This window comes from Eschrichtius robustus, chromosome 20 (assembly GCF_028021215.1).
Source record: "Eschrichtius robustus isolate mEscRob2 chromosome 20, mEscRob2.pri, whole genome shotgun sequence".
NCBI classification, from domain to species: Eukaryota; Metazoa; Chordata; class Mammalia; order Artiodactyla; family Eschrichtiidae; genus Eschrichtius; species Eschrichtius robustus.
The window spans coordinates 24,336,657-24,359,578 of NC_090843.1; the positions used below are offsets into that span (position 1 = coordinate 24,336,657).

The 22,922-nt window shown below is 56.3% G+C and overlaps 2 protein-coding genes across 9 annotated transcripts in view; both read right to left on the reverse strand.

Annotated features, from left to right (window-relative positions):
• Positions 1-7,783, reverse strand: part of ABCC3 (ATP binding cassette subfamily C member 3) — a 42,716-nt gene extending 34,933 nt beyond the window's left edge. For 6 of the 7 annotated variants that reach the window (XR_011071900.1, XM_068530395.1, XM_068530394.1 and 3 more), the window contains exon 1: positions 7,701-7,783. Coding sequence is in view for 5 of the 7 variants with exons in the window: in XM_068530395.1 (XP_068386496.1) it covers positions 7,701-7,745 (45 nt within the window). In the remaining 2 variants the exon portion in view is untranslated. The remainder of the gene's footprint in view (positions 1-7,700) is intronic. The other variant, XM_068530398.1, reaches the window with a different exon arrangement.
• Positions 7,784-14,711: 6,928 nt separating this feature from the next.
• CACNA1G (calcium voltage-gated channel subunit alpha1 G) overlaps positions 14,712-22,922 on the reverse strand; it is a 62,773-nt gene continuing 54,562 nt past the window's right edge. For both annotated transcript variants that reach the window (XM_068530410.1, XM_068530409.1), the window contains exons 32-35: positions 22,532-22,885; positions 17,709-17,886; positions 17,218-17,387; positions 14,712-16,016 (exon numbers count right to left, since the gene is read on the reverse strand). In XM_068530410.1, the coding sequence (XP_068386511.1) occupies positions 15,276-16,016; positions 17,218-17,387; positions 17,709-17,886; positions 22,532-22,885 (1,443 nt within the window). In that variant the 3' untranslated portion in view covers positions 14,712-15,275. The remainder of the gene's footprint in view (positions 16,017-17,217; positions 17,388-17,708; positions 17,887-22,531; positions 22,886-22,922) is intronic.

Genomic DNA, 22,922 nt, shown 5'->3' on the forward strand with positions numbered 1-22,922 from the left:
ATACTTACAGAAAAAGTACACACAACTTAAGTATACACCTCAGTGAATTTTCACACACTGAACACGCCTGTGTAACTAGAACTAGAATCAAGAAACAGGACATTGCCAGCCCCCAGAAGCCCCTATTGTGCCCCCTCCAAGCCACTCCTCATCCCAGGAGAACACTGTTCTGAGTTCCAACAACATGTGATTTGGCCCATGTGGGACCTGCCTACAAAGGAAATCACACATTTCCTGGATCTTTCATGTCCGGCTTCTTCTCTCCGCACTGCGTTTGGGGGGGTCATCCTTGGCATTGAGTGTGAGTGGGGATTCTCCCTCCCCATTTCTGCACATGGTCCATCGTATGAATGGACCCACGCACTTATCCATTCCACTGTCAAGGGGCAGCTGCACCCTGCTTTAACGCTTGGCAAGCCTGTTAATCCCATCCACTTAGTTGCCATCCAGATAGCTGGCCCAAGGCCACCCCCAACTCTGACCATCTGGTCTTCGGGCCTGGAGTGAACTGCCAACCTCTCTGGGCCCAAGCTGAGCTTCAGCTCCTACAGAAAGCATTTCTGGGGTGCCCCAGCCTCCAGTGGGCTTTTCCTTGCTTTATTTTGTATGCTCTCAGCAGCCAGATAGGTGACTATCAGCTGAGAGTGATCAAGACCCCTTATGTTTCAGTAGCATTTTATTATAGCACTTACGTGGTCATTATTCCAAAAGAAAAGACGACAAACAATATTAGGCAAAAGGAAAAGCAGGCTCCACCTGCTCTGGCAACAGGTCCAAGGACACCTGGCAGTTGGGAGCTGGGACGGACACCCAGGCCTCATGGCACCGAGCTGGGGTCTCTCTCACCCTGTGCTGCTTGGACCTGCACCTGTGAATACATCCTCTCTCTACAGCAACATGAACCCTTCAGGATAGACACTGGGCCCTACTCTTATTCCTCTCCTCTCCTGCCCAACACCTTCCAGCTCCCAGCACAGGACCAGGTATGAGGAGCAGCCCAGATTGACCTTGTGAGTCAAGGTCTGTGCGTTGACAGACAAGGGAGAGTGTGTATAGGTAGACGGGAGCCTGAGTTCAAAGACACAACCAGGAATCACCACTTGCACTGGGTCAGGGTCAGGGTCAGGGCTCTCTGAGGCAGGCAGGGAGTGGTCCCGAGGAGAACGAAACCCTGATGCAGAGGACCCAGTGTGGGCTGCCTCTTTGGAGACTTCATCTCCCTGAACCTCAGTCTCCACACTAATGGGAGTAATGACAGCATCCCAGCCAGCTCCCCGCAGTGGGGGAGAATGAACAGCAAAGCTCCTTGACTCAAATAGGGCAACACTGGAGGAAGCGGGTGACTGAGCAGAGGCTGCCGGGACCTTGTTTTGCTTTCATAAGTTCCACTGTGGCAACAATCAAGAGATCTTGGGAGGACCAGATGATTGCTTTGACCCACAGGGAGATCCGGCCTGGGCTCCTTTCCTTCAGATACGCATGTCCCAGCTGGGCAGAGCCCTCTCCAGGAGACAGTGGGTACCTGTCCTTGCCTGTGTCCTTAGGCTATTTACCTCTGACTGCTTGCTAGGACGACGACAGGACACGTCACGCACAACATGTTCAGAACGGAAATCCTGCCCGTCCCCCCTTCTCCAACCTGCCCACCTTGATGCAGGGCAATGCTTTCCTTCTCCAGGCCGGAATCCTCTGAGTCATCCTTGATTCTTTCTCTTTCTCTCACAGCCCACACCCAACCTTTTAGCAAATCCTGTCCACTCTACCTTCAAATTATTAGGCTGAACGATATGAAAGGGCTATATTCGACTCTTTTTAATCTATAAAAAGGCATCTTCATTTGGCTCTCCCTGATATATCCAGGATCCAACTGCTTCTCTCCACCCCACACTCTCACATGGATTGTGGCGTCGCGCCTTCTCTGGCCTCCCTGCTTCCATGCCTGCCGCTGGCCTAGCAGTCTCCTCCAGCACAGCAGCTGGAGGCAAGTCTTCATGAAACCTAAGCCAGACGTCTTAGTGATGCACCACGTCACTTCTCTGGTTAAAACCTGCCAAGGGCCCCTCATTTGACTCATAGTGAAAGCCAAAGTCTCCAGGGGGCCCTCGAGACCCTCATTATCTGCTCCCCTGTCTCTCTGACCTCAGCTTCCCCGCTCCCCTCTCTCATCCCACCTGCCTCCTGGCCTCAGCTTCCCCACTCCCCTCTCTCATCCCACCTGCCTCCTGGCCTCAGTGTGGTCCCCAAATGTCAGGCCTGTGCCTGCCTCAAGGCAGCGGTGCTGTGCCTCGTGCCCTGGTCACCTGCAAGCTTGTGCTCGGACCTCACCTTCTCGTGGAGGTCCACCCTGACCTTCCTAATTAAACCTGGAACTGTAACCCCCATCGTGCTCCTGCATCCCCATCCCTGCTGGCCTGTCCTATTTTCCCCATAGCCCTTATCACTTTCTAGGATAGTATATAATTGAGTTATTTCTTACGTTTATCGTTTTTCTGTCCTCTCTCACTGGAATATGTGTTCCGTGAGGGCGGGTTTGTTAGTTCTGCTGACCAGCGTATTCCCCATTGCCTAGAACAGTTCCTAGCACAGACACAGCACTCCTATGCATTTGTTGAACAAAAGAAAGAAAGAATGAGTGAACAAATAAATGAAAGTCACCCTGCAGAGCCCACTTCTGCAGCCGTATGCCTGGGAACTCAGGATACTCTCTCTTTGACGCCAAGGCACTTGAGGGGCTCTCTGACCCAAACAAAGCTAAGTGTAAATGACATGGTTGGTGGAGGTCATTTCCTGGACCCCATGATACTCCCTGCAATCCCACAGAACCCAATGGGTGACCCCTTCTCAAACCACTGGCCCCCAATTCCCATTCCGAAGAACACCAGTTGGGCTGGGAGCTGAGCCCACAGCCCCTCCCCCACTGCCACCCACACAGTTTCCATGGCAACAACAGCTACCTTAATAATGTGATTAAACAGCTGGACGGGGCTGATAAGGTCTGGCACCCAGAATGGGCCACACAGCAGGGGCCCCTTCATAGGCACCAAGACTGAAATCCCTGCAGACCCCAGCAGGGGGCAGGGGGCAGGGGGCAGTAAGGACCCCAGGGCTCTCTGCCCCAGCTGGGCCACGGCGCCTTCAGGGACTTCCCAGCCCCTGGGGCCCCAGGCTTGTTGATAGCCTCTGTCACGAGAAGAGTAATGACTTCCTTAATCCTGTGGGGTGGGGAGACGGGATCAACTGACAAGTTCATTTATCTCAGCAGAAATGGAGGTGCAGAAAGGGCAAGGGGCTGTTCACATGTGCTGTGGCTGAAACTGCGGCTTTTGGAAGGGCCTGGGGGTGGGGGTGGGGGTGGGGGCCTGGCTCACAGCCTGGCCTGCGCGTCTGCTTCTGAAAGGGGCCTTGCCAGCCAGCAACAGCTTTGCTTATTTGAACACCACTGCGTTCCAAGATTATTATTTAATGTTCACACCAGCTGAGACTCGTGGCTGGAAAGTGACCGGCCCCATTTCACATGGGCTGACGCCAGGACTTGAACCCAGGCCCTGTAGCTCCAGAGCCCCAGTCCCCGTTAGGGCTCCAACATGACAGCCCACCTTGGGGAGAGAACACATGTGTCCAGATCACCTGAAACATTAAAAATCTTTCGGCCATACAGCCTGCCCTCAAATCACCTCTTTGCTGCAGTTCCTTTCATAGAGCTCAGGGGAAGGGTTGCCATCACGGGATAACAGACTAGCTGGCGTTCTGGGAGCCACTGGACTAGAAGCCTGAGTATCCAGTTAGAAGGAGAAATCCAAGCCAGGGTTAGGCCCCTGTTAGCACCGCCCCCCCAGCCCTGGAAACAGGAGCAGCTCCAGGCGGGGGAGGGGAGGGGCCCCGTCACACAGCAGTGGCACATCCAAGTCTCACCCCGCCTCTCTCAGGATCCTGCTGCACCTGTTGCCCCTGGGACAGCCACACCAGGGAGGGGTGGACACAACTCAGGTGCTCTGAGCCTGCCTCCTGGGCGGGTCAGCGGGCAGGCCCCGCTGGGATCTCCCTCCCTGGCTGGCCCCACGCTCCAAGACCATTTCCTGGTCAGGGGACCAGCAGGAGGGCTTGGCAAAGTGCCCTCCCAAATGCCACTTCCTTGACTCACTTCCTTTCCTAAGTCTCCAGCCCTCCAGACCAGGTCCAGGGCAGTCGGGGAGCAGCAGGGCTTGGGAGAAGCCAGCCTGGGGCCACAGGGGACAAAATCTTTCTTCCAGAAGCCAGAGGCTCAGAGGCTCAAAGTGGTCTAGCACCAGCTTTGTTGCCCCAGATGGGATGGAGAGAAGGGATTCTAGTGGTCCTGGCCTGGCAGGGAGGACTGCGTTCCTGGTGGGGGTCGGGGTTGGTGTCCAGTAGGCGGAGGGGTGTCTGCCTCCTATCCACCGGCCTAACCTCAGGGGCCCTGCCTCCGCCAGTTTTTTGGTTAGGACCTTTGGATTTCTAAGCCGCATCAGCCTCCCAGGAACTTCCTGGAGCCATCAGATGAAAGCTAATTCTGCAAACAGGTCAAGACCTCCTGAGGGCAAACAGCCCCAGGCCCTTCCTCTGTGAACTCTCTTCACCACTGGTGCTGCCCAACTCCACTGCTCAGAACGGAGTAATCCTCCAGGCAGGGGGCAATGAGGTGCAGCAAAGGGACACTTCCACCTTCTTTGTTCTAGAGGCATGTCTGGCTCCAAGATGGCTGGGCTGTTTGATCACAGTTCATTCTCTTGGAATTTATTTCCCATGAAACTCCCAAGCATGATCAGAGATGTTGGTAATCCACCCCAGAGTGGGTAGACGTAAGAGAGAGAGTCAAAGAAAAGATGAGTCACTCACTCAGTACACAGTATGTGTGAGCGCGTGATGTGTGTGTGCATGTCCGGGGGTCCCCTGGGTCTCCTACCCTCACATTTAGCTGGGGCTGAGGTGGATGGATTTAGCCACAAATTCCCCAGCAAACAGCTGAAGTGGGAGCCCATGGCCCAACAGCCATGCCAGGCCCTTTCTTGTAGGTCTTCCCAAATCTAACACCTCCTTCTAACCTCATATCTCTTTCTCTTTCTTCCTCTTCCCAGGAATATCATGACCTGTCACCAACAGAGAGTTTTAAGTTCTCAAATCATTTCACATTCCCTATCTTATTTGATCTCCACAACAGTCTTGTGAGGCAGTTAAGAGATGGGTTACTTCCCCATTTCACAGGTGGAAAAACTGAGGCTGTACAGCTAAGCTAGCAAAAAAGGCTTGGTAGAGTAAACGAGTGGCCCAGAGGGGCCTGAATCATGTCCCCCTCCCCCACCTTTTCACCCTTGGCTCAGGTATCTCCTGGCTTCCCTGAACTACTTCCAACAAGGTGGGTCACCCACAGGCCCCTAAGATAAAAGGTTCAGGGACAAGTATACCTGAATAATATACAATGAAAATGAGATGCAAACTAGCACAGCACCAATGAATAGCCCTGAACTCCAGGTCTTTGGGGTAACTGAGCTAGAGCTGAAGTTATAGCTCCAGCCTCTGGGCTTCAGACCCTGCCTCCCTTGTCTCAGCTCTGCGAACCCTCAGAGGATGAGCTGGGAACCTTCCTGGTTTCTTCCCACTCCACCTCCAGTCACCAGCCATACTGGGTACAGCCTGGAACAGCTTTCAGGAGCCAAGAAGATAACGTGGAAGATGGAAGGTGTTTAGACGTTGAGGTCGGGAAGAGGAGTGGTCAGTTCCCTTGTCATTTGAGGTATCCTCGTAGAGACCTCCAGGGAGTCATCCCTTGGACCTAACATAGCTGAGCCTCCCATGGACCCTGAGGTTCTCAGAGGAGGTACACACAGCTCATGAGCAACAGGAAGTTCAGGGACCGGGAGTCCAGAAGCCCAAATGTTCACAGTCAGGCACTGGCAAAGTTGGAGCCATACCTCAGGGTCCTGTTTCCCAGTCCAGCACTCCATAGCTGATTGTCATGTGACCGTGACAAGTCCATTCCTTCAGTTTCCCCAGCTCTGTAATGAGGGGCAGGGCCAGCTGCTCCAAGCCCCCAAGCTCTGACACTTGATTCCACAGTATCATGGAAGGGTAGAGCCAAAGGATCTCTAAGCTGAGAATAGGGAGGGAGTCCTGACTTCCCCAGCTCCTGGTCCCTTGAAGCCTGTCCCTGGACAGTCCTAAGCTCTCAGGGTTAACTGTCCACCCAGGAACAGGGGGCCCTTGCACTTGAGGCTTGGGCACATCTGCCCCCTTAAATTACGAGTCCTGCGCCTGGCCACCTCAGACACCGTGACCATGCTGTAGCCACATCAGCCAGGCTCAGGTGGCAGTGAGAGGAAGTCTACTCTTGAGCCAAAGGGGCAAACTCTGGATGCTGGCAACACGCGACCAGGCCAGGCTGGATGACAGACAGGGTTCCTGTGGCAAGAAGGGCAGCCGCAGAGAAGCTGCACCATCTCTGATTAACAATTTAGTGACCCAGAGAATAGAACAGATCCCCAAAGATATTTTTTACAGGTGTTCCATTGCCCCACACTTCAAAAATCCATGTAACCCCCCTCAGTCCAGCCCAAACACAGCCCAAGAGTGGGGTTCCCGACTGTATACACATGCTTATGTACACACATGGGCACACGCATGTGCACACACACCCACACAAGCACCCACCCATGGGTAACACACACTGGGCACACACAACACCAAGCACATATGTACAGATACTTGAAATGGCAAAAAGATTTAGAGATTGGGATTCTGAGGCCCTGGATTTGAGACCAGCCTATGCTGGGCAGCCCCCGGATGATCACCGACAAGCCCCTTGAATCTGAGCTCATCTGTAAAATGGAGACACACCACCACTTGCCTCCCAGAGCTGCAGTGATGATCAAGGGAGCTGCCGTGAGTAGATTTGGAAAGCTGTAAGAAAGCTCTTGGGCTGTCTACATGGACTGCACGTAACTATGCTGCGGGTCTGGAGTCAGCAGCCTGAAAGGCAGCCTGATGTCTTAGAAAGGGATTTGGTGCCTGAGTGAAAAGGCCTGCTTTTCTATCCCAGCTCTGCGTTCCTCTAACTGGCTGACATTGAGCAAGTCTCTAGGCCTCCCCTTCCCCATCTGTAAAAGGAGAGGGTGGGACCAGGAAATCCTGCTATCCTATACCTGTAAGGGCCTGCCTCCACGTGAGGTCTGCCTCTCCCTCCTGAGGCCGGTGCAGTGAGGATCACCTCCTCTCTGGTGGCTCTTGCCCAGAGCAAAGAAGGAAGCTTTCCCAAGAAGGCAGGAACCGTTTAAGAAGGGGGAAGCCCAGTGGAGCCAGGCTCCCAAAGCACCTGGTTGACCGGCTGTGGGAGTGGGCATCCAAGTCCTAGTCTATGGGGCAGGCGCTGAAGTGTCATCAGGATCTAGTAGTGGGGAAATGCCACTTCTGCACCCTGAGGTCAGCCCCAGAGAGGGACTGGGGTGAGGTGGCAAGTGCGGGCACTTTCTGAATTCAGGATGCTACCCACCGAGCCCTCGAGGAGCCTAGTACTTGGCTTTCCCAGGCTCTCCCATGTGTCTGGGGAGGACAGGGCAGGTCCTGAAGGCCACTAGGGACCTGGCTCTGGGCGGCGCCACCAGGCCCCCTCCTGGCATCACATCGCCCCCTCCCCGGGGCTGCCTAAGGGCTCGCCGGTGCGCGCCCTCAGTCCCGGGACACCTCCTTACCCAGAACTTGGAGCCGAGCTCCCCGGAGCCGCACAGAGCGTCCATGGGACCGGAGCTCGGCTGCGAGGACGGCGAGCACGGTCTCTACCAGCCCGGGACAGACCTAGCGCCCGCCCAGAGCCGCCTCCAGCCCCGCGCTCCGCCCCCGCCCGCCCCTCCAAGCCCTTCCCCCAGGCCCTTTGGGTCGAATTGAGACAGCGCCTCTAAGAAACTGCGGCTCCCGGAGGGATTTTGGGACAGTGGCGGCGGGCCATTGACACAGTGACAAGCCCTTCGGGTGGCCACTGGGCCGCGCCGGAGAGATGCCCCAGAAAGATGAGGCTGATAGGGCTGGAGCAAGGTCTGTTTCCAAGGGACACACCCCCCCTCCCACAACGCACGACTCTGCGGAGAGGTGGAGGGGGGAGAGGTGGGCCCCCAGGAGTCAAGGGACATGAAAAGGGACTTAGCAAGACTCCCTCCGTGAATCAATCCTTGTCACGTTCATCTCTGAACGTCAGTCTCCTCATCTGTGAAATGGGAAGAGCTGTGTGCCCAGACAATCCAGAGGCTACCTCTGCCCCACAAGTTGTCCGGGAACTGGCAGACACCAACACAGAAAGCGCACGTGTGTGTGTGTGTGTGTGTGTGTGTGTGTGTGTGTGTGTGTGTACACCTAAGGAGAGAGGGATGCGAGGGGGTCCCAACATCATCCAGATGGTGGCTTCCCATGATTCTCTTAAGTTGCTGCCTGCCTGTGGTTCTGTCCCTCCCTGATTTTGCACCTGCTGCTTCAGCACCACTCTCTGCCTCCACTGTCATATCTGGAAAACAAGGATGATCATAGTACCTATGTCACAGGGTTACTCTGAGGATTAAATGGGAAAGGTACGTAAAGCATCAAGCACGTCTCCTGGCACATTTAGTAGGCAACCACCTTATGTTAGTTTCCTCCACTTCAGCCTGGTAAGGGTGGGGGATGGGCAGGTAAGGCCCCGGGGGAAAGGCGCCACATTAGCACATTCCTCCTGAGACTGAGTCTCCACATTCCGCATCAGTAATATGGCTTTGGGGTCAATGGCCTCCTTCTCCTGCTTGCCACAGCTTGGCCATGCTGGGACCGCTCCCTCCCTCCCTCCCTCCCTCCATTTTCCACTCCCCCAGTCATCCTCTCTTCCCTAACGGGATCCCAGAAGCCAATTCACCACCCCTGTTGGCGTTGAGAAGGAATCCGCCGTTCCCCCAGCACCTCTTCCCCTGGCCCATCTCTCCTCTGCCCTTGCCTCCCAACCTTGTTCTTGTCTGTAGGGTCTGCCCAGGTGATCCCTTCCCTGCCCTTGTTCTTAAAACAATGCGTTTTCCTGCTTGCCTGCTCAGCAGCAGGTGTGGTTGGGTGCCAGTAAGACAGCACAGAAGCAGCAGCCATCTCCTATCCCTCTGGGCAGGCAGGAAGTCACCAGAAGGAAGTCTCTTCAGCCATGGGCTATCAGAACAGAGATCTGAGCCCGGCATGAGGTGGGGGTGGGAGCAGGGTGGACAAGCCTCTCCCTTCCCCAGGCAGCGGACTGGGGGCTTCTCCCCCACCTCTGGCAAGTCCTCTCAGCCCTTTGTCTCCCCCCGCCCTCCACTCACCCAGTCTCCCAGCCCCCTCCGTCTCTGAGCCAGACTCTACAGAGCTTTCACACTCTCGTAGCAGTGTATCTTGGGTTATATTTAGTTGTGAAGAATCTGTCTTCTCTGCCAGTCTGTGAAGTTCCTGAGGGCAGGGATTGACTGAGTCACCTCCAACGCCCCTCCACACTTTGGGCAGAACCTTTAGTATACTGTGTGACAAGCCCCTTGATGTCCCTGGGACTCATTTTCTTGAGCAACTTGGACAAGATGCCATCTAAGGTCTCTTCCCGCCCTGCTGATCTAGGCTTCTATGGGGAGCAGCTGGGAATCCTCCGCTAACCCTTCCTCCAGTCTGGGGCTAGGACGCTTGGGTCCTGTCTTCAGCATTGTGGCTGCAGCACCATCCTCTTTGGCCCCAGCCTTCTCATCTTGCTACTGGAGAGCCATTCCCAAGCCTGAGACATTGGGTGGGAACCTCCGAGATCGTGGTGGGAGACCTGGCAATCCTTGCCTCCTCCCGTCTCATCTCTCTTGAAGCATTCATTGGGAGTTTGCCCTTCCTGGCCCCTCGCGGAATGTGGCCCCTTTCACACAGCCGTTGAATAACAACTACGATATTCCTAGGACATTATGGTTTTGGTCGTTCTCACCAGAGCAAGAAAAGTGAGGCCCTGAGTTGTCTTATCCTGGCAGAGGCAGGATGAGCTCCATGTCTTCTGAAGGCTGGGCTATTTCCATGCATCCTCTGGACAGGATGCATTTCCTGTATCCTTAGCTGTTGCACTCACGCCCCGCCCCTCTCAAGACCGCTTGGCTACTCTCCTCCCTGTGCCTCACCTCCCTTTCTGCACCTGACAAACTCTACTCATTCTTGAAGATTTTACTCAAACCCCCCTCCCCCAGGCCTTCCTTGAACCTCCCCCACCCCAATCCTGGGCTAGGCGCCCTTCCTCTGCACAGCGCTCCCTTCCTCCCTGTACTCTGTCACTGATTGTCTTGCTTATCTCCCCCAAAAACTGCGAACATCTTAAGGATAGGGACCATCTTAAGGATAATCTTGTTTATCACTGTATCCTCAGCACCCAGGACAGTGCCTGGCAAAGTTGGTCTTTAGGAAATGTTTGTTGACTGACTAAACAAGCATCCTGTGTCCTTAGAAGAGGTCATAAGTAGCAAGGCCACTGTAGCATTAGGTACAGTCCCAGCAGTGGGCACCGTCCACTCTGCTTTTGAGTTTTCAGAACAAAGATGTTTCCAGCTTGAGGCTCCTGAGAGGAGCCATAAAGACCTGTGGGTTGGCCGGCAGCTGACATCCCCCAGCTTTAATGGCCCCAGCCCCATTCTCTCTCCTCGAATGACTGCAGCTCCAGGCAGGATGCACACAGACTGTGCTGCGTCTGCCCTGCCAGTGAGCATCCCAGGGGAACTCAGCATCGGGAGTTTCCTGGCAGAAAGATGGAAAGATAAGATAATTGCAAGGTACAGTTTCGAGCAGGAATGACAGCAGAGAGAAGAAAGCAGAGCAAGTGGGGGTCAGGGAGACCCAGGGACAGGAAATGCTGCAAATGGGTAGAGTCAGGTGGGAACTGACAGGACAGGGGGAAGGGTGTGGAACAGTGAAGGCTGCTAGTTCTCCCCTCCACTCACCTCCTGGTTCCTTTTACCCCATGGCTCCTTGAAGGCCTGGAGCACCCTCAAAGCAGCCTCCAGCTCTCAAACTCCAGCTCTCCTCTTACGCTGTGGGGGGGGGGGCCTCTTTCCTCCAGACCCCAGCCCGGTGGGGCCTACATTGGCCCCACCTGCGGCCTCTGCAAGGCTGCCCCCTGCCCCCAATCTGCGCTTTGATCTGATTTGGCAGGTGTGTGAGCACTGGCTGCTGTGCCTGCTTCAGGAGTTTTCAAAGCAAGAAGAATTAATTAGCTCCGTGGGCCACGGTCAGCATCTCCCACACCTGGAGCAGTGCTAAGACACACAGAATTCTGAAGTTCTTAGCAGAACTCCCTCATCGATGTTCGCTGGAGCAACCACCTCCTTGGCCTGTCTTGCTGTGTCCTCAGAGCAGGGTGCCAGCCCACAACTAAATTCGCTTTTGCAAGTTAATTCCTCTCCTGGCAACCGCTGTCCTGGATTAGTCCTGGGTCCACTGGCTGTGGGCTGGGATCACTGGGCGCCATGGGCTCAGCACGCCAATGGCTGGGATTCCCTACACACAGACAAGTCCTTCACTGGGCTCTGCAAGCCTGTTTCCTTCTATGGGGGCTGCACACAGCACCTGTCTGCAGAAGGTGTCCATCAGTGTTGGTGTCCTCTCCCTGGCTAGGTCCCTCTACAGAAGGGGCACCAGGGTGGCACCAGGTGAAGGTGCCTTGTTGCTGCCACCTGGTGTTTGATGCCCTCACTGCACTGCTGTTGCCAGCCCTCCACCCACCTCCCCCCCCCCCCCCACACACACACACACAGGAAAGGTGAGAGGAGGCCATGGGGCACTGGGCTGTGATGGGTGGGGATTAGGGGTGACGATGGAGGCGAAAATGTTTGAAAAGTGAGAGAGGTCTGGGTGGGGCAGGGGAGAGGACAGAAAGAAACAAGGGAGGGGGTGGGAGGAGGAGGAGGAGAGCAGGTGCTTTGAGGTTCAAGGGCAGCATTTTGCCAGGGAAAGATGGTGCCTGGGAAACTTGGTAATTGCAGAGTCAGACTTGGCCAGCTCTTGGTCAAGCACCTGGAGCTGAGGGACACCTTCTCTTGTGGTCAAGCCTCTCTCCACACAGTATGGGCTCCTCTAAGCCTCTGAGGACACCAAACTGGGAGCTCAGGAGTACATTTCCATGAACACAAATGTGACTGCTTTGGAAAAGTCCTCCCTGGCAAGTCATTTTGTGATCAGGACTCCTAACACCATGTCCCATTCCTTCCACAGTGGAAAAGAGGCTGGGGTAGTGTGAAGCCAATTGTCTGGAGGCTGGCCAGCTCAAGATTCAAATCTCAGCTCCACCATTTTCTGGCTGTGTGATCTTGGGCAAAGTCACTTAAGCTTTCTGAACCCATTGCGTCATGGGAAAATGATAGCAATGGTACTTCCCTTGCTAGGGTATTGTGAGAAATAAGTGAGATACTGCAGATGAGCCTCAGATTTGTTTTTAGCACCAGCTCTGCTTGCTCCGCTTCCTAGTCCCCCCGCCCCCAGATAGACCTTTTCCTGGAGCCTTGAGGTGGAGGAAGCAGAAACAGCCAAGCCCGAGGTGGGGGCCTGCAGCTGTTAACACAGTTCCCTCTGAACCCACAAGGAGGAGGCTGAGAGCAGAAGTGCCAGCGTAGATGTTCTTACCTCCAAAAGCCCCCACATCCCTGAAGCTCCTGGCCAGTCCCAACCCTGTGCTGGAGGCCCTAATCCAAGACCTGCTGCCTCCACCCCAGCCTCCTTCGGATTCCTCCACTCCCCACCTCTGATGTATCCTAGAGCAGAATCAAATAACCATCCAGACAAGCAACATCCTTGTTATTATTACTACTGTTAATAAGATTATTATTTCCACTTCAAAACCCTTTTAATGAGACACAACAGCTTCCATCATTGATAAAGATTTTACATTTTTGGTGGAGAGGCCGCAATTCTCTCCCCTCAAATATGCAAGTATCCACTCTGACTCTGAGGAGTCCTCAGGGCAGAGGGTGGTTGGCAAGTCTGGGATTGAGGGGAGGGGGTAGCAGCCCAGTTCTCTGGCCTCACCTTGACCCAGAATCCTCTAACCATTAGAAGAAAAAAAGACCCCAGAGCACCCTCCCCAAATTTCCTACCCTCATTAAGGAACAGACAGCTACAGAATGCTACCAAAATATAAAAGCTTAATCTGCAGACCCAGGTGACAAAACTCTAGGAATTTTGTCTAGATTTGCTTTTCTTTTTTTTTTTTTTTTTAAAAAAAAGAAGGCAGTTCCTACATGCACCCGCCTCTCCCCACCCAAGGAGGCCAGAGGAAAAACTTTCACGCTGTTTCACACCCTAAGAGGATAAATCCAGGTGCTTGCCTCAAGGAGCGGTATCATTTCCGTCCAAAAGAGCAATTAGGAAAACTTTCACCAGCTTAGAAAATACTGGGTTGCACAGAATTTCCAGGTCCAACCATCCAGCAGCCTCCCCCAACTTCCCCGGGATCCCAGGTTCAGATGGGGGCTGTGGGTGAGGGCTTCCAAGCCCAAGCTGCCTTTGAGGTTTCAAGAGTCCTGGGGTTTGAAGGTGCTGGGTGTAAGGGGGCAAGGGTGTTCAAGTGGGGCGGACGTTTGGGGGTAGCTGGCAGGGACAGACTGGCTGAGCCTGTGGTTGGTGCCCTGGGCACCAGGGTTTCAGACAAAAGAATATTGCCCAAGGTGGCCCCAGAAAGGAGGTTCTGGGCTGTGCCGCTGGCCCCTCCTCCTCTCCCCCTCCTCCCCTCTGCCCGCCTGGCTGCCTTCATCCCCTCCCTCCTCTGCGAGCTCCCACTGGGCAGGCAGCAGCAGACCTGTAAACTCCTTGATGGTGCTCATTCATCACCCCCCAGGGGGCCAGCTCCCCACTCCAGCAGCCTGGCTGCCCCACCCTATCAACTCCACTGGGAGGTCCTGGCCCCGCCCGGCCCCCTCCATCTCAGGAGGGAACAGCTCGCTGTTTATACAGCTTAACCCCATTGCCAGCCTTGATGGGGCAGTGCCCACAGTGCCAGCACCGGACAGTGCCCCCCCCCCGCCCCCGCCCTCCGCAGGTCACCCGGGCTGAAGCCTGAGAAAGGGAAACCCAGAAGCATTTGCCTCCTCCCCTGCCACCTCACAAAACCCCATTGCAGCAGCTGAGGCACCTCCCCCAGCCTCAGTCGGCCCCATTAACCAAAACAGCTTCATTATGCCAATTTCCAGCTTTCACCATGGGGCTGATAGCTGTCAGCAGAAATAAGAGTTAATCTGGAATCACTCACATCCACAGAGCTGCCTGGCTCAGAGGAAGAGATAAACCTTTGATAGAAGCAGGAGTACACCCTGCTCATCCAGCCTGCCACCAGCAGAGGGGCTTCTCTCCTCCCTCAGCCCTGGGAGGCCAGGCTGCACGGTTGCAGCCCTCTGGGGAGAGGCATGCAGCATCTCTCTCTCTCTCCCCCCGGCACACACACACACACACACAAACACACACGCACACAGAGGCAGCTCTGACCCTCCCCTCCCCACCACCCACTCCCCATCTCCAGGAATCTCTCTCCACTGCCATCTGGAAATGCCTAACTCTGTCCCTTTTGCTTTCACTCTGGACCGTGATTAACTTTTTATTTTGGAAAATTACTTTATTATAGATATAGATATAGATATGTATGTATGTATATATAAAAAGGTTCCATTTCATTTGTAAAATCTTATTTTTTTCTTTTTTTCTCCTAGAGAAAATGATGACGAGGTTAAAGGAAAAAAATAAGTTACATTACAGTTTCCAAAATGGTTCTCACTCTCCACTGAAGATGGGCCCCCATCAGGGCTGTAATGCACTCTCGGTCCCAGCTTGTGCTTTGCAAGAAGAGGGAATATAACTAGATTAGTTATTTTAGGTTAAAATAGCCAAGAAACAGACGCCTTCGCCTCAAAAATATTCTGAGACACATAAAAGCAGGAGGAAACAAGTCTCTTCAGTCACAAAATGTCGTACATCCCGCAAATACTAGATTCAATTAATTTAATAAAATAGAATATACATAGAGATTCTGCACAAACGTATTGCTTTCTCCCAACAGCTCCTGGTGTCGGGAACCTCAGCTCCACTGGGCCTCTCTCTCTCAGCCTGGAGCAGGGCGGCCACGGCTGCTGCTTTTAACTCTGGAAATTCCGCTTGCCAGTGCCCAGTGCCACTGAGGCGAGGAGGAGCGCCTCCCCGGTGTCCATATGGAACTTTTCTGGAATATAGCCCAGGAGGAGGAGCTAGGATTTGGCACCCAGTGGAGAAAGGTGAGTGGGAGAGTAGGGCAGGATTCAGGGGTCCAGGTCTGCTGGGTCAGAGGATAAACCAGAGAGGCTCAGCACGTCTTTCTTTGAGGGGGGCGAGGCAGCCATGCTGTCGGGAGGGCCGGAGGCCGAGGGATCCCTGGAGTCGCTGGATGGAGCCCTCCGGCGGAGGCAGACACCAGGGCTGGGTGGGGGCCGAGGGCCCTGGCTCTGGCTCTCTGGGGGGTCTATGGAGATACTGGGCGGGCTGAGTTTCTTCTTGGGCCGGCTCCCAGGTCCCCCAAGAGGCTGACCCCGGAGGCTAGAGGGGCCAGGGCCCAGGCGGGGCTGGGAGCCTCTGTCCAGGCAGCTGACGGCGATGGAGTGCCTCCTCTGTTCATCCAGCCAGGACGCAGGCCGGCGCGGGCAGCTCCGGGCCTCCACGCTGTAGCACTTCTTCAGGTCCCGTGGGGACGGGGCTTCCGCCTGGCTGCCCACAGGCAGGAGGTCTCCTGAAATCCAGCTCAGCTCCGTGTCCAGCTCTAAGCTGCTTCTGATCTCTGATGGGCCCTTGCTCCACGTGGGTTCTGGGCCCGGGCAGGGGGCTGACGGGGGCATGTGCTTCGAGATCTTGCTCTGGCTGTGGGAATGCTGCTGCGCCTGGGTGCTGGAGCGGCCCCAGAAGGAGGAGGCCCCGGCCAGCGGCGGGGAGGGCCCGCTCACCTCTGACAGCAGGTCTTCCCTGCTGCCCAGGCCCTGAACGTCCAGGGAATCCGTCCTTATTGCTGCCTGTATGGGGTGGGGCGAGGGCTCAGCCCAGGGGCTTCCTCTCCCCTGTGAACTGTCCCACCTGGCAGGTCAGAGAGCCCCTCCTCCCCCTCCATGGAGTTGCAGGACCACCCTAGGCAGGGGTACCAGTATCTGGTCTTGTTGGGAGATGCGGGTCATACGCAGTCTGACCTCTGTTGTCCACTGTGCCCCCACCCCCCACCCCCCAGCCTGCAGGAATCGCTCTGTACAGCTCCCAACCCATGCGATCCGAGAAAGCACTGGGCCAGCTCTGCTCCCCAGCTGGCTCCTCACACCTCCCAGCCTCTGCACAGGCTACTTCTTTGGCCTTAAATACCCTTCCCAAGTGGCAAGCATCCCTTGACTTTATGGGCTCAGGTACCGTGTGATGTAATACCTGACTATCTTCACCCCAAAGTAAAACTGACCCCTTCCTCCTCTGCTCCCTGCTGCACCACACATGTGGACACCCGGTGACCTGTTGCTGCAATGACCTGATGGGGTATATGTCTCTGCTGTTATACCGTGAGCTCCAGAGGGCAGGGGCTGTCTCATTTGTCCATGCCCCCGGTGCCCGGCCACGGAGGCTGCTCAGCGAATATTTGCAGAAGGGATGAAGACGGTGCCTGCTCCCCAAATGTGCTGGATTGAGCAGATCCTCATGTGGCTATCCTCACACATGAGGCACACATGGCGTGGGCAGTGGCCTTGTCACAGTCGGGGCAGACAAGCCTCACCTGGCTACACGAGCTTCTGCTCTGTGCCCCTGGAGTGTGGGCTCTGGAAGGTAGGCGCCGGGCTTGGCCAAAAGTGGAGACATCTAAAACGTGCCTTGTGCCCCTTAGCTAGGTCTAGAAGTACAGAGAATAGGGAGGCAGCTCTGCGCCATGGAAAGGGAGTCCAGAGACCAGGTTCTACCTCCAAACTGATGTGTGTCCCTGGACAACCACGGCCCCCTCTCTGGTCTCCGGGCCTCCTCGGCGAAACAAAGGAGGGGGTGCAAACTCCAAGAGGACACAGACCACTTCTGCTTTGCCTAGAATTGTGTCCCTGGTATCTAGAACTCAGTCTGGCACATCATTGGCGCACAATAAATGTTTGCTGGGAGAATGAAAGTGGCAACCCTGGTCACCACCAACAGCCTAGGATTCCTAGCAGAGAGACCAGCCCCGGTCCGTGTCCACCCTCTACACCTGCTCACCTGGCGCCTGAGTGGCCTCTGAGCCAAAGGGGAGCGGCCTGGTGGAGGCAATTTGGGGATGGTGCCCCAGGTGGGAGCACCGTGGGGCTGGAGCAGCTGGGGTGCATCTTTGGGAAGCTGCAGCATGTAGCTGGTGTCTGCTGGCTGGGAGTGAACGGACAAGACAGAGCCTGTGAGGGGAGGGGGGAGGGGGAGAGAGAAGAACTGGAGAGTCAATGTGCTGGCTCCCACCCGAGTCCCTCCCGTCCACTCTCCCCACCGGGGCCTCTACCCTCACCACCCAACCCCACCCTGGATTGAAAGCCACTCCCCTCAGGCTGGGGGCTCCCTCAGGCAGGGGCTGGCTGACCCCTTCAGGCTGGGGGCTCCTCAGAGGTAGGAGAGACCTCTTTGTCTGCCTCAGTACCCCTACTTCCCAAGGACAGGACTGGGCTTAGGCAAGGACGGATCTCCTGGTGTGAGCCGAGCTGGCCTGCCCCCAGCCTTGGTACCTGACTGAGCTTTGGGGAGCCCCCAGCCCCTGTGTCCCAGGGACCCCTCGGCAGTGCTCCCATCCCGGCACATGTAGCTGTCATTGGGCAGAGAGTGCGTTCGGCTGACCCCAGACTTCCTCACAGTCAGCAGATCTGGTCTCAGCATGACGGGCACCTCCTCAGTGCGGGACTCCATCTGCAAAAGGAACAGGGGAGGGAGATGGGAGGAAGAGGGGGCATCCCTCAGATTGGGTAACTGAGGCAGAGCTTGGCAACAGAAACCAGAAGCCCACCCCCACCCCACCCCCGGCCAAGGCCCTGGCCCCCATCCCCTCCCTGGACAAGGTGGTGATGGGATGAGTGTGGTCGGGGAGAAGGGACAGACACATGGATGAGCCCTCCATACACAGGGAGGAAGGGGGTAGGAGGACGCCCTGCCCCCAGAAAACTATTCATACTGCATCATCTTGGAGCTTTCCACAGGGCATGGCAGAGGGGTGAGGTGTCCAAAGGAGGGAGAGCAGCCCCCGGCCCCCAGCCCTTCAAGCAGCCCACGAGCTCATTCTCAAGGCCCCATTGAGAGTCTCTGAAGCTACACAGTGGAGAGTTAAAAGCTAACAACAGCCCCCCATCCCAGTTGCTGTGCTGGGGCTTGGGGAGCAGGGGAGGGCCTTCCTAATGAGCCGGAGATGAGGCAGCCCAGGACTGCCTGTAGAACAGAGGCTGTTTCACCGTCCCATTCCTAAGGTGGCCCCAACACCCAGCACTGGACAAGGGCTGGGTTAACGTGAGCTGAATGACGGATGAACACTAAGAGGGTGCCACAGCTGGTTCACCCCCCTCCCCACCTCCCTTTAATTACACAGTGACTCTGGCAGGTGATGGGTGAGGAGCAAGGCCTGGGTACCATGGACTCAGGTCCTCCCTTAGTGGACAGACTGGGGATGGGAGTGGATTTTTTTAAATCTATTTCAAAGAAAGGCAATAATCAGCCTTTGACCCCAGCTGCAGGGAGACAAGGCTTGTTCCCAAGAGATTTCTCCATCACCCTGTCCGTTCCTGGCTCTCAGACAGGCTGTAGGTTCCTGTCCCGATGTGGACCCAGCCAGTTAAGTAGCCCCAGAAAGCCTGAGAATGGCTGTGTCAGAAAACAGTCTGGATCCTTTACTTCCTCTCTCAGCCCCAGGCTCCACTTCTGCCAACCACTCCCAGACCCCCAGGAACCCCTAAGGTCAAGGCCCTGCCCCAACAGAGCCCTGCTGTGAGGAAGGGCCCCCTGTCCCTCCTTAAGTCCCAAGAGGAGGGGGAAGACAGGGAGGAGGGGGCTGCTCACAGTCAGATGTGGACGGGGGAGCCGGGCAAGGGTGGAGAAGCTGTCAGAACACAAAGAATCGCCCCAGGACGCGGGGACATACAGGGACAGTGACAGGGGAGATAGGAACGGCCCCCCAGGTGGAGAAGGGCATGGTGGTGGCAGCAGAGATGTGGCTCTCACCCACTACGTGGTGGTGAATGGCTCATGTTGGGGTGAGGGGGGAAGTGGAAGCGGGAAGGAGGGGTGCAGGGAGGGGGAGGGCTGGCTTGCACGGGGCTCCAAATACAGAGGCCAACTCTGTGTCCAGACAGGCCCTTTGGTCAGCTGCCTGATAACACCTCTGTTTTGAGTTCTGTCACTCCTGGGTGTCTGGATTAACCCTTTCACAACTGCTGCCCCTGGGCCCTTCTGGGCAAGGCCCCAATTTAATCTTATCTAATTTCTTTGTCCACCGTGGGGGACCTGAAAGACCTAGCAAAGCCTGGAGCACTAAGTGCTGCCTCTGGGTGGGGCCCGGTGGCAGAGTGAGAGGGGGGCAGGGATCTGGAGCCCTGCAGCCAGCCCGGCCCCTGGGGAGGCTGGGGGAGCAGTGGGGGGCTGTGTGTATGTACATTGCTCTCCAGGGCACTAAGTAAGAGTGTGTGAGTGTCATCAGGCAAAGAGTCATCCGTCAGAGCTACAGAGCAGGACAGTTCAGACACAATCTCTGACGTCAGAGACAGAGCCTCCATCTCAGCTAGAGGGATCTAGACAGGGAGAGAGATGATCAGGCATAAGAAACCAAGACGGTGCACGTTCTCGTGTGTGCACGCACACACACGCACACGCACACACACGCGCGCGTGCGCACACAGAGCCCCTCTTCCCCCCGGTTCACGAAGCGTAAGGAGAAAAGGCCTCCCTTCTCTCTCCCCACCCCTTTCCCAAGTAAACTGAGAGCGCCTCCCCTCCCCCCCTTCAAAGCCCTGCTCTGATCAGAGAGGCTGCGCAGGCAGCAGAGAGCCAGAGCAAACACTGACAAAGCGAGGAGACACAGAAACACGTTCTAAAGATGCCCCAGGAAGCTTGACAGCCCCTCCCACACTACCACCACCCAGGGAGGGAGCAGGGAGCGGGAAGATACCAGAAAAAAAATGAAGAAAGGTCGGCAAAGCGCCTCTCTGCTCCCAGCACAGACAGAGCAGCATGGGGTGGGGGTGCTGGGGACAAAGCTGCCAATCTGATGACTGCTTTCTGCCTATTCTCTCTGCTTCCAAAAGCCTGGCAGAACCTGGCCTGCCCCAGGATTCTGGCGTCTCCCCTCCTGGGCCCTCCTCCGCCTGCCCTCTCCAGCTTAGGTTCTGGGAGATGCTCTCCTCCCGCTGGCCTGAACTGGGCACACTGGGTTGGGCCACCACACCATCTGGCTGGCTCACCTGGGATCTGCAGCTGGGCTTCAGTGCCTACAGGACCCTGGGGGAGAGTGGGGCCATGCCTCCCAGATGGGCTGACTGCCCGGTCACCTCCTCAACATCCTCCTCTCCCCCAGCGCCCTTCCCCATGAGCTTCCTTCAGGATGGGAGGCCTTGGGAAGGGACTCGCTTTCCCACTGATCATTCTAGGTCATTGCCAGGTTCAGGTCCCTATAGTCTATCTGAGGCTGAATCCCAACAAGAGGTCAGGAACCCTAGAGGCAAGGTCCCTTCCTATTTGAGGATCACCGTCCATTTCTTTGATCAGGCTACAGGTGTCCCAGGTGCTGGGAACCTGCTTGTCCGCGCCATCATCCATCATGGCCCGCGGAACACTAGGCTTTCTACCTCCAGCTGATATCTGTCTCCTTGCTTCCACTCTGGGTCTACTGGGGGCTTTCCTGCAGTCCTTGACCTAGGAGGAGGGTTGGTGGGGTGCACCTCCAAGTGGAGGGGGGGGTCAAAGGCGGCCAGACAGGTCCCAAGAGGAGAAGGAAGAGGACCCCAGAAAGCAGATCACAGTGAAATGGGATTGGGGGAGAAAAGCATGTGGTGCTGTGGGAAGGGCCAGGGCTTGGGGAGGAAGCCAAGTCCTATTTCACACGAGGTCCCCGGAACCCACTCCCAGCTGGAGCCTTCCACCCGCTCTCAGGACCAGGTCAGAAGCCACTGGCTACGGATAGCACCCATCATGCCCAGCGGTTTCCTTAGCTTAAAAAGCCACCAAACAGAGGACTGGCGGGGGTGGGGGGGGGGGCACTGGGTACGGAGAAGAAGGAGACTGTGTTCTAAGACATGTCCCTCAGTGGGTCCCCTGGCCACCTGCACTCTCCCCCGAAGCACCTCTCCCCTGGATCTGGTACCTCACTCCCCCTACCCGCTAAGGTCCCACTGCCAACTTGTCTTCTGCTCCATCCATCACTTTTCTTCCAGGTTCCTTCTTACAATTGCCCTCTCCAGACCCCTCCTCCAAGTATCCTTCTCCCTCAGAAGTGCAATCTCAGCATTCCTACCTTCCAACCATGTGTTCCAGAGGTTGATCTCAGCCTGAAGAACCCCTGGCTGCCTCCTGCCAGGCCCAAAGCTCAACTGAGGCCCTGAGGCTGTTCTTTCCCCAGACACCCAGTGGGCAGGAAACAGCCCCCCCTCCCCAGAAGCATGGCACAGCACGGCACAGCCCAGCACAGTCAGGAGAAGGGGCACAGCACAGGGACACAGTAACCTGTGGGTCGGAGCCGCCCGGGCTGCGGGCGGGAGGGAAGGCAGAGGGCGGGCCTCCTGGGCCTGCCAGCTCGTCCATCAGCTTCAGCTCCCCTTCCAGGGAGCTCTGGATCAGCAGGGATATGGTGTCAAACAGCTGTGTGTCCTGGGGAGGACCAGCCCATAAGGGGAACCAGAGAGTCAGGGGCGTGGGGGTCAGAGGAGCAGTAACGGGTAGTGTCATGGCAGGGGATTGAGAAGAGAGAGAGAGAAAGAGGAGGTCACACGTGTGCACACACACACACACACACACACACAACAATAACAACAAAGAGACAGAGAAAGAGGAGGGGATGTGGAAGGTGGGGAAGAGAGAGGTGTGGGAGGAGGAAGAAGAGATGGGAGATGGAACATGAGAAGAGCCCACAGGGGGAGAAGGAGAAGGAAAGAGAAGACCAGGGAAAAAGATTGAGAGATGGAATCCGGCAGGTTGAAGGGTGGGGAGGGAAAGGGGTTTGGCAAAATCAGGGCGAGGGTAAGAAAGAAACAGGAAGGAAACAGAAAACAGCCTTGAACCTAAGAGCCAGGAAAGGGAGTCCAGGCCAAACGGGAGGCACCGGGACGGATGAGCCAGCACGTGTGCCCGCGACTTGCGGGGGTGGCCCCACGCTGTGAGTGCAGGCAGCCGTCTCTGGGGATGGCAGGGGCCTGCTCACCCCTCCACATCCAGGCAGGAGGGTCAGACGGTTCAGGAGGAGCCCCAGGGTCTGCTTGCCGCCCGTTCCCTGTACACCACCCAAGCACCGAGCCGCTGGGCACCCGTGCCACCGGTCTCCGTCCCGCACCCCCTGGAGGCGAAGGGGGTGTTTGCTCACCATGGGGTGCTCCAGGGAGAAGTGGGAGACTGTTTCAGCATGGGCTGCGGCGTGTGGGGCCCCGGGCTTGGGGCTGCCAGGGCTGTCGGGGCCCTCGACCCCAGGCCAGAGGAAGGGGCTGCCCAGTGGCGAGGGGGCCTGTGGGCTGAGTGTCTTCATCTCCAGCTCCAGCTCAGCCTCCAGCTCGGCCTCCTCCTTGGCCTCCTTGTTGCTCTCCTCCAGGTGCTTCATCAGCACGGCAATCACCACGTTGACCAGCACAAACTGGGCTGTCAGCACGAAGGACACGAAGTAGATGGGAGAGATGACGGTGTTGTAGCAGGTGGACTCCTGGTCGCAGTCCCGGAGGGTGTCCTGGGGAGGCGGGTTAGAGAGGTGAGGTTGTGAGGGC